The 10,913-nt window shown below is 41.2% G+C and overlaps 1 protein-coding gene across 1 annotated transcript in view; it reads right to left on the bottom strand.

Annotated features, from left to right (window-relative positions):
- Positions 1-8,273: 8,273 nt before the first annotated feature.
- igf2r (insulin-like growth factor 2 receptor) overlaps positions 8,274-10,913 on the bottom strand; it is a 58,919-nt gene continuing 56,279 nt past the window's right edge. The window contains exon 51 of the mRNA XM_080023559.1: positions 8,274-10,594. Coding sequence (XP_079879685.1) covers positions 10,433-10,594 — 162 coding nt within the window. The 3' untranslated portion in view covers positions 8,274-10,432. The remainder of the gene's footprint in view (positions 10,595-10,913) is intronic.

Below are 10,913 nucleotides of genomic sequence, written 5' to 3'. Positions count from 1 at the left end.
TCTCTGCGACTCCCCTTGCCTTTCTCCTGCCAGGACTTTGGAATATCGAAGCAGGTGTTGGAAGGGGAGGAGCCTGCTTTCCTCCAGTTTCTTGCGGCCTCCTGGGGACAGGACTTTTGCCGTATGTTAGCATTCAACCGGTGTAAATTACAGCCCCCCGGTCTCCACCTGCCCTTTCTCCAGATTCTCTCCCGATGTCCAGCCGTTCTAGTCCTAGGGCGCTCTGGCCGCTGGTCACCCTCCAGAAGGCCTCCCCCTACCTGCCCTGAATGTTCATCCATTATAATTCAAATGCCAAATTAATGTTAAAGATCCATAAATGTTGTCTGCATTACAATGTAGACAAGTAATCTATTAAATTGAATTTTCCAATTGTAGATTATTGCCGGAAAAATACAATACTACAAAACATACTAATTAAAACTAACTAGATGCTGGAAAATAGCCAGAAGTCTAAGGCAATAAAGAAGCAATTGTCCAAAAATAAAGTCCTCAAGGTCAGTCACAATATGAGAAATCCTTCAATATAAGTGTTAATTTGCGATATCTGTCAGTGTTGAGAGGCTCATTTCATCAGGATGATTTACAGTTTGGAACAGTGTGCTATGAGTTTACAGCAGTTGTTAAGAACAAGATCGAAAATGTTTGCACACGCACACAAAATGAACTAGACAATGTTTGATTAGAGGAAACAATCTTTATCTTTATCAGGATATGAAAAAGTCTGGTAGAATAAATTATAATGTTCCAGGAAGAGATTTTATTTCAATAACAGAATTGCCAACAAGACAAACTATGTTTAATACAACATTCCAAATAACGTATGCTGAGCTGTTTACTGGCTGCATTGGTGTATATCACTATGACTCTGTGTTGTATAATTGAGCTTTGTCAATTGATAGAGCACTTAAGAAATCACTGTTAGATAATACTGATGCATGCTCATTAACAATTTCTGGTAATAAATGTGCAATTATCAAGCAGGGATCATAATATGCAATTGTTGATTCTCATGCAAGGAACCAAATTGGACTGCATGAGTACGACTCACCCAGTAGTTCTGTAGATTACTATAACATTGAATCTGTCTGTCCTCATTTCTGTAAAAGTAATAATTAATTCTGCCAAAGTCAATCGATATTTGAAATCACTGGACTACAGAGAGAGTATGTGAAGATTGCAAACCATCCAGTAGCAAAGAGATAAACAAAAGACATGGATTCCCCCCCACAGAATTGAAAGATAAACTTAATAAATCAAGTTTTGTGCCAGCAACTGTAACAAAGTGCGAAAATATAACTCACTCATTTACTGTCACTACTGGCCATACCGAAAATGTTTTATTCAATGAAAAATGCAGAATAAATATATCAATAGTAAATATACTGAAACTAAATACAGGGTGTCATGAGGAACAACAACAAATAAATGAGAATTTGAGAACAAATATTTACGACAAATGACAATAAAACAACACAAATGTATTAATACTTCAAATATTGCTGACAGCACTAAAGATTAAACAAATTTAAATTCAACTGACTTAATAATAGTCAATGAATCTGACAATACAAACGTTCAATTTCTTCCTTTGACAATATATAAACAAAAAACTCTGTTTAAAATGTTACATCCGCATTCAAATAATAATTTTAGGATAGATAAAGCTTTAGTAATGAGTGAGCCTTGTGAAACAAACATTGTGGCCCAAGGTAACTGCTTCTTTAGGGCCCAGATCAGACGTAGAGGTCACAGAGAACGAAACCGACTTGAAACTCCCAGAGGAAGAACTGTTAAAAACAGTGTGCATAATAACATCCACTAATTTGACAAACCAACATGTATGCACTAAGTTTGGAGGAAGTCAGGAAAATTTCAACAGTGACAATGACGACCACCTGCAAAAATGATAATAGATTCCAACTCACAGAGAAATATAACTGCAACATCAATGGCATTTTGGCAAGTCTATTTTATTTTATAAACAAAACTAGGGCTGCTAGCTCAGTTATTTATAACGATTATTGATAAATCACCTATGTGAGATTTTTGTCGTAAAAATCACTATTATGTCACGTTGGAACTTATGATAATTGTTTGAGGTCCCATCGATGTTTGATTCACACCAATCTACATTTGTATCAAGAAATATTGATACAAATTTACAAATTTACCGAAAATTGAAGACAACTGGCGTCATAGTGAGAACAGTCAGATTATGAACCAATGTCATATAAATCCACAGTTCATCTTTGAGTGGTCGTAAAAATCTGTGGCTAGTGGCACATTGCACAGAATCCGGAGAACTGTAATACGTATCTAAGTCAGCTATACTGGACCCTGTGTATTTGCGCTCTAGACAGCTTGAGCCGGAGCTGCGTTTAAAGGAAACTCGGAAAACTGTAACTTCCGCCGCATTTTTTCAAAACCCCAGAAACTACAATCATTAAAAGAACATATTTTCGCACCACAGGAAGTACTAAGAACCACTGTAGGAACAAACCTTTTCATTTGTGCCTGCACTGTGTCATTCAGGAACGATCGTAATTCTTGAAACACTGTTCTTCAGGGTTATTTAAACTGAACGGCAAAAGGGCAACATGCAGACGCAAGTGGACATTGATTGGTCCAGATGTAAGTCCACAGTGTTTGTAACTTTTGCAACTTGTGCTGCGTTTATAGAACCCGGAAAACTGAAATGCTTTCCGAAAACAAATATACTGGACCCCGTGTATTGTGCCTGCAGCTATATTTCTAATTAGAACCGCCCCCATCTGAGTAACTCAACCCACGGCTTGAGCGTGGCTGGAACCTCTAGCATCGAAACTAAGAGCTAAGCGCGGAAAGTCCTCTGTCGTTGGCTGCAGAGACCACCACAAAACTTTCAATAGAGGAATTAATACCAACTGTCCATGACAAAAATGCAGATGAGGGAAATGTATTCGCTATGTCAGTGGTTCTTAAGCTGGGTTCGATCGAACCCCAGGGGTTCGTTGAGTCACTCTTAGGGGTTCAGCAGGGGTCAAGACACACACAGTATAGCCCGGTTCACACTAGCAAATTAGCTGCTGACAATTTAGCAACACACAACTTTTCTTCGCCGTGTTAGATTACAAATATTAAGTTGTTTAGTAAAAATGTGTTGCAAAATAAATTCAGCCCACTCGTATTATTCGTGACGTCACGCTCCGCTTGGCCATCATTGGCAGCAGCTGTTCACGCCACATTGCTTGGCTTTGATATCTGTGCTGCAGGGAACTTGGTGCGCTCAGTAGTCGACTTGTGGCTGTTGTGATTGTACGTCACTTGTGATTTTCTTTTAATCTTTCAATCCCTTCATACTAACTATGTTGAGCAAAAAAAGAAAGTGGTTGGATGAATACGTACAGTATGGATTCACCGTGTATAAAGGAACGTGATGGGAGTCAGCGTCCTCAATGCATGATTTGCAATGCCAAGTTGAGCAATTCTAGTCTAGCACCGGCAAAACTAAAGGAACACTTCCTAAAGCTGAATGGAGATGGGAAATACAAGAACACAATGCTCACTGAATGCTGGGACGACACTCTGGTTTTGGAGCGCTGGTGAAATCCGATGCACCACACATCATTGTTACACACTGTGTTCTGCACAGGCATGCGTTGGCAAAAAAACCCTTGCCTCCAAAACTGGCAGAAGTATTAAAAATTGTAGTTGAAAGTGTGAACTACGTGCAAAATAGTGCTATACACCACCGCATCTTCAAAGAGCTGTGTAAGGAAATGGGCTCTGAATTCGAGGTACTTCTGTACCATTCTAACATTCGGTGGTTATCCCGGGGAAAGGCGCTGAATCGTGTTCTTGCCATGCGTGTGGAATTAGCCCTGTTTTTGCAAGAGTACCAACATTGTCACGCAGATTGCTTCTAAAATTCTGAGTTCATTCTCATTTTGGCGTACACGGCCGATATTTTCGATGCTCTCAATCATCTCAGTCGACAGATGCAGGGCGGTGTAGACAACATCGAAGCGGAAGAAAGCCTGAAGGCGTTTTATGGAAACGAGGAACAGAGAACGATAACTTCGCAAACTCTCCCCTGCTGGACGACTGTGTAAGCAAGATCGAAGACCTGTCTGATATTGGAGACATTTCTGTACCTGAAGCAAGCAATTGCCATGCACTTAGATGAGCTCGCAAAGTCTCTCGACGGATACTTCCCCACCAGAGAGTCATATCCAGCATGGGTGAGACAGCCGTTCACGTTTAGTGTTGCGACAGCAGATGTCAACGATGAACACCTCGACAAAGTCATTGAACTTCAGCAGAGCCAGCTTCAGCAGCAACTCTTCAGAACAACAACGATCTCAACGTTTTGGTGTCACCAAATCGTACCATACCCTCTTATTGCTAAGAAAGCCTTTGAGATACTCACACCGTTTGCTACAACGTATCTTTTGCGTGCAATCCTTTGAGGATGGTAGACATAAAAAACTATGAAAAGGAACAGACTTTGTTGCGAAAATGATATGAGAGTGGCACTTGCCAAGGTGAAGCCGCGCATTTCTGAACTTATATCTGAAAGGCAACAGCAAAAGTCACATTGATTTGCAGTAAATATTCATTGAGTTATGTTTTTGTGTGAAATTCCTGTTTGTTGGTTTTGCTCTGTGCACACAGTGATTTTGTGTGCAACTGATGCATGGTTTATTTTGTGCACTAATAAAATATATACCTATGTTTTGAAGAAATCATATTTTATTTTTCCAATTATGAAGGGTTCCGTGAATGCACTGATGAAGCTTGCAGGGTTCAGTTCCTCCAATAAGGTTAAGAACCACTGCGCTTTGTGTTCCTTTCTGTGTGTGTGTGTGTGTGTGTGTGTGTGTGTGTGTGCGTGTGGGCGTGTGTGTGTGTGTCCACGTTAGGTTGACTGTACTGTAGGCTGCGACGTGCGATTCCCTCCGCGTTTCTCCAAACAAAACCGTAGATGTATTTAATTCAGAAACAGATTTTAGTTTTCTGATAAGGTGAAATCAGTTTGCCGAGTAAATTAAACAGAGCCCAGAGTAAAGCTCAAGCCCCACTGGCTCACAGAACCTGGAAATTGGGCTCAAACCCCATTGGCTCAGAACCAGGGGCTTGGCTGCTCATTTACAATTAAAGCTACACACACTGAAACAGCCCATTTTGGAACACTATGGTATAGAGAAGGGGTGGGCAAACGTTTTGGCTCGAGGGCCGCATTAGGTTTGAAAAATTGACCGGCGGGCCAGACCATCAGTAGATGAGGTTAGGGCAAAAGAGCAAGCATAAAGCGTAAAAATACACGTGAAATCCATTTCCTCTCATCCTATTTTTTAATGAATAAATTCATTTTTAAATAAAACATACAGCAACTCACCATTGATGGATTTATTGGGAATCAGTGTTGCTGGTCACCCCTTTTTTGCCAGCGCATCAAAATCTGGTGCCATTTTCTTTGTGGAAATTCATAGGACAGCGCTCAGGTGTTGATCAGTAAGCTGCGCTCTGTGGTGTGTTTTGTTTATGTTCATCACACTGAACGTCTGTTCACACACATAGGTAGATATAAATAACACCAGCATCTTCTGTGCCAACTGTCGGATGTTTGAAAACTTTGTCTCATTCAGTGAAGCATCAAACGCATCTTTGTAGCTTCACGTTCAGCTCATTCATGTGTGCCAGTACGTCCGCAGCGAACACCAAATCGCAAAGCCGGGGTGCGGCTTTCAGCTCGAGAAAATCATCGGCTTTCCCCATTTACTCAAAAATTTCACTCGCTGTCAATTTTGCGCTTTTTTTTTTTGTCCGCTCATTTTGTTATGGGTGAGGCATCAGACTTGACATCAGAGAAGGCCTGGCAATGCCCCATCTGGTGGTACCGTTAAGTATTACAGGAAAGAACAGTGAAAGGAATACTACAATTTTAAATATATTATAGGATTGTTGTTAATGTAAATGCTTCACGGGCCGGAATAAACAACGCCTCGGGCCGGATATGGCCCGCGGGCTGTAGTTTGCCCACCCTTGGTATAGAGACATGTCACAATGACTCAAATGCATAATCTCACTGGTATTTTCAGCAAAAACTTCAGCGACATCTTTTGGGGACCTCAGAGACCTTTATTAACATAATACAGGAGCATAATAGGTCCCCTTTAATAAGTACTGAGAACATCATCTTACCTACAGACCTTGACAGTTTCAAGATAACATTCATGCAAAGAGAAGTTCACTTACATAATGTCCTCAAACTAACTTTGAACTTAGAGAGTTCACTGCAGAACAATGGTCAATGAACCTTTCTCAACAAATTTGGCCTCCACTTGCCTCTCTTTTCTAAATTGATGTCTGGTTCAATGCGATCGGCGAACATCGTTGGTTTCAGTTTGTTTTCTTTGTTTTGCACATGTGCTCTAGCAAATCTTTGTTCATAGCAAGAAGACATAAGATTAGTAATGTAAATAAGTAATCCAGTAGCTGTGAAAATGTTTCAAATTCCTCTTGAAAAGCATAAATAATCTCTTCAACTTGAACTTAATGGAAAGTAGCTCCAGTGCTGCAAGATCAAAATTCCAAGGCTGCACTAATTCTTCAGTTCCAGCCAGAATATCTGCTATGTGTTCATCTGAACAAGCTCAAGTTTCATAATGAAAGTGTGAACTATTAGTAGTGGTGAAAGGTTTGACTCTTTGAGATTCAGTTCTTGACAAGTCAACCAGCAACTCACTAAATCAGAAACGCTTTGTTTGGTTCAGTTAGTGTAACATACGTTAGGCTCCGAGTTGTGAATGGGATTCTCCGGAGAATAACTGAATGCTGTCAAAAATGTATTTTGTTGTAAATCAGTCACATTCAATATGAATTATGCCAAATGCCTCAACTTGTTTTTGCCTTGGACTTTTATTTAGTCCTCAGTAATTATTTTCAGTTTGTGAATCGAAGACTTGCTCGGCCACTCTTTTGCTGGAGTCACTCGCGTCTCCTGAGTCTTTTTAAAATACACGTTTGCTCCGAAAGAATCATTTCTAAGTCTAACTTTAGGTCTTAACTATTAGTCCGTAATAAAAGGGCAGCTCTGTGGGTTTGCAATGTGTTTAATGGTTAAGAGGATCGTGGTGTCCAGGGATGATTTATTTGTGCCGTGGCAGAAAAAAAGGTTGGGAACACTACTGCACCTAGTATACGCTCCCCAACCTCATTTGGGTTTGTCTCGAAAGGCTGAACTAGGAAATATAAAAGACATGAATGTCTATGTCTGTATTATGCAGGGTATATGGGCAGACAGAGAAGAAAGACAGATATTCCGAAGTTATGTGTGTTGTTTAGACAGGCAGGAATGGGCGGCTGCTTCACTAGAGTCTCATGTCTCAAGTATGTGGCCTACCCCAAGCTGGAAATGCGAAGTGATAAGGTGATAGAGAAAGGAGAAGGGAGGTAGCTGATGGTGATGCTGGGTTCTGGGAAGCAATGATGTATGTTTCCGCAGTGAACAGTTTCTGCAGGCACAGCCCTAGTCTCGATCCACCGCCCAAGATGAGCTAGTGGGCTCCTTGCAGCCTCACCCATAGTCTTAGCTCCAAGCCTCAGACACCAAATGAGGCGAGATCAATTGTACAGTAGCTGACGCACCTGAGCTCCTTAATGCATCCACGACTATTTCAACAGCTATTGTACTTGTGGGGAGTGTATAATCCATCTGTTATCTAATGATCAATGACAGGGGCAAACAATGTCACCAATGCTTTGAAATGGTCTTGACAATGATCCACTTTCCAATATTGATGCGTCTGGATCGGTGACGATGGGGTGAATGTGTATCTAGTTTTTTATGAATGAGTGCCGAGAGCTGTGACTGATTAGCCAGATTCGGGTTGGATGGCGGATCAATACATTGGCTCCTGACGGCTCTCTCTCGATGCTCACATAAAAAAAGATATAGATATCGCCATTTTACATCATGACTCTAAAAGCTTAACTTATTTATTTAAAATAGAAACTATCAAAACAAAAGTGAAATTTGTGAGAACTTTGCTCATGCAATATTACCTGATTATAAATTATATACCTTAGCAACTCATCCAACCTGTTGACAATCTCCACGTATTTATGGAATAGTTTCATAAAAAACAAACGAGTTTTCTCAGTCCAAAATTCCCATTCGAATTGATCAAAAGCCCAGGTTGTGACAATCATTTGCGGAAAAAACGTATAGTTAATAAAATGGCAAGGACAAACAGCTGATAATTATTCAAATAATGCAATTTATTTTGTACATCATTTATTTATTTATTTTAAATAGGAAAAAGAAAAAACAGGCAAAAAGCAATAAAACATTGGAGGACATAATGTACGCCAAGGAAAAAAAAAAAATTGGCCGTGGCCTTCCAGGGTCAGTGAGTCATCACAGGAACAACTCGTCATGCGTCGTACTGCGAGGTAACAGAATAGAACGTTGCGCAATTTCTGAAGTCTTCCTCGACTTTCTCTGACGATATAAACGGTTTTAACCGTGGGGTCGGGGGTCTGTGCTTTGCTTAATACAGCAGAGATAAGAGATGGTACCCTCCATGCCACAGAGTGCCCAATCTGAACAGATGCCCCAGGATTGTGTCGTCGTTTTTTTATGGGCTGTTTTTCCCCCCCGAGGCCATGCGGCATACATCTATTTCGAGAATGACACTCATCATCGATACTAATTTCAAGAGAATCGGATCGTTTTCCTAAAGCGGTATAAACATTCACACTTGGTCACGTTTTCAGATTGACATGTGAACAAAGCTTCATTTATTGACACGCAAAGCTGAACACTGACTAATTTTTTATTTATTTATTTTTTAAGACTCAGGCACTTCATCGTCTCAATGTCATCGTTGGCCCCAAACACAAGCCGTACGTTATTCACAATATATTGTAGATATGGAAATCTTCACTCCGCAAACCTGGCGAAATTTAGATGTTATCTAATGGGGGCTGGACTCCTGTTCCCAGTAAATACTTGAAAATCCTGACGTTTAAATTTAAGCTAGGAAAGGAGCGCCGTCTTAGAAAAAGCCTTGTGTACAAAGATTTAAAAAAAAAGAAAAAAGAAAAAAAGAAAAAACACCCTGAAAGGTTTAACCATAGTTTCGTTTACAGTTGGAGGGAGACTATGACGGAGAGGTAGTGCGCTACAGAGCCACGGAATCTGCATCTACAATGACCTCACAATAAACTCAGGGATGAGCTGCAGTCTGCTTTTCTCCCCAAAGTCCACGGAAACCCCGGCTCTGAATCGGCCTTTCTGAACTTATGCTTCGTATCTCCAACAATGGCGTGATCAACTCACACAACAGAATAAATACTAAGTCTAGTTTCGTATAGTATAAGTTCCAAAATCATTTGAACTAACTGATGGTGATTTAATACTTGAATACATGATTGACGAATTCACGATTGGCCTGCACTGTGTTGGCCGCTACACGATGAACTGAACTGGTTTCGGAAAAAGCGCTTACATTCGTGGAATACACGCCCCCTATAGCTAAACGCTATTGACAACCGTTACATTACTAGTCCTCATCAAAAAAAGTGACCCCACTGGGAATCCAGATACATTCATGGCACTACGTGACTGGATTCTGACCCGTCCCGTCCTGAAAACAGACCCGTTTGGTGAGAAAGAAAAAGAGGCTCGTCACCTTCAGTTTGCAGTTCAGCAACTCTGCCCTGCAATGTAGGATGTGAAAGTTAACTTGGCTTAGCTTAGCATGGCTAGACTAAAGAGACCATTTCTTGGAAGTGTTTTTTACATGGATCGCGGTGCTTGTTTCACAAACTATGGCTTTGGACGGGAGTGGAATAAGGAAGTGGAAAAATAAAATATATTAAAAAATTAAATTAAATACACAAGCAAAACAATATGAAATCTCACGCGTTGTGCATTCACACTTAAGGCCTTCTCCAGTTCCCTCATTGCACAGTCGCACTGTTCACCCATCGGATGATAGTAAAATAAATGGGAAAACAAAACACACAAAAGAGGAGAGCGGTTCACTGCCATAGACCGCTTTTTTTTTTTTTTTTTTTTTAAGACCGTACCCTAGAACTTTTTGATTTATGTACATCGTCGACGCTAATCAACTAATCAACAAGACCAAAATCATTCTGCGCATGAACGATGCACTGACAAAAAAAAACAAACAAAAAAAATGCAAAAACCTTTGTCATCAGGTAGGCATCACACTTTCTGTCAGGGGTGTGTGTGTGTGTGTGTGTGTGTGTGTGTGCACGCGGGAGGGGGCTATTGTAAACAACTGTAAACAGCGAGTCCCCGTTTCCTTCCAGAAGAGCTGAGCGGGCGCTGGTGACTGGACCCCGTTACAAAGGTTCCTGTCGAGACTAGTTCTGACCGGACGGCGGGTGCTGAATGGGCTGGGTGGTGTGGGGGCGCTCAGACCCTGAGCAGGTCCTCGTCGCTGTCCTCCTCCTCGTTGTTGCGGCCCCTGCTTGGGGCCGCGCAGCTGCCGGTGTCGCGCCGCTGCTTGCCCCCGTGGCTCCGCCTCTTCCTGTCGGAGTCGTCCAGCAGCCCGACCAGATCCTCGTCGCTCTCCTCCTGGAAAAGACCGTGTTTTGTGGTGTTACGAGCTTTGTCTTGGATGGATTTGGATTTTATGGAGTTTGAGTGTTTGTTGTTGTTGTTGTTGTTCGTATGAGCCTTTCAGTTTTTTCCCCATAACCTCTATTTTTTAAAAAGGAACTTATTATGAAAAACCCACTTTTTCAGTGCTTGTGCACATACTCTCTCTCCTCTGATGGGCCTCCTAACACACAGACTATGAAATAAGACAACCCAGTCAGTTGTCCATCTGAGTAACTCCACTTTGGACCCGCTAGCATCGATGCTAAGAGCTAAGCATGGAAAGTACTCTGTT

Source organism: Zeus faber, assembly GCF_960531495.2.
Source record: "Zeus faber genome assembly, chromosome: 2".
NCBI classification, from domain to species: Eukaryota; Metazoa; Chordata; class Actinopteri; order Zeiformes; family Zeidae; genus Zeus; species Zeus faber.
The sequence above is the reverse complement of the archived record's forward strand: the minus strand, read 5'-3'. Positions and strand labels throughout refer to the sequence as shown.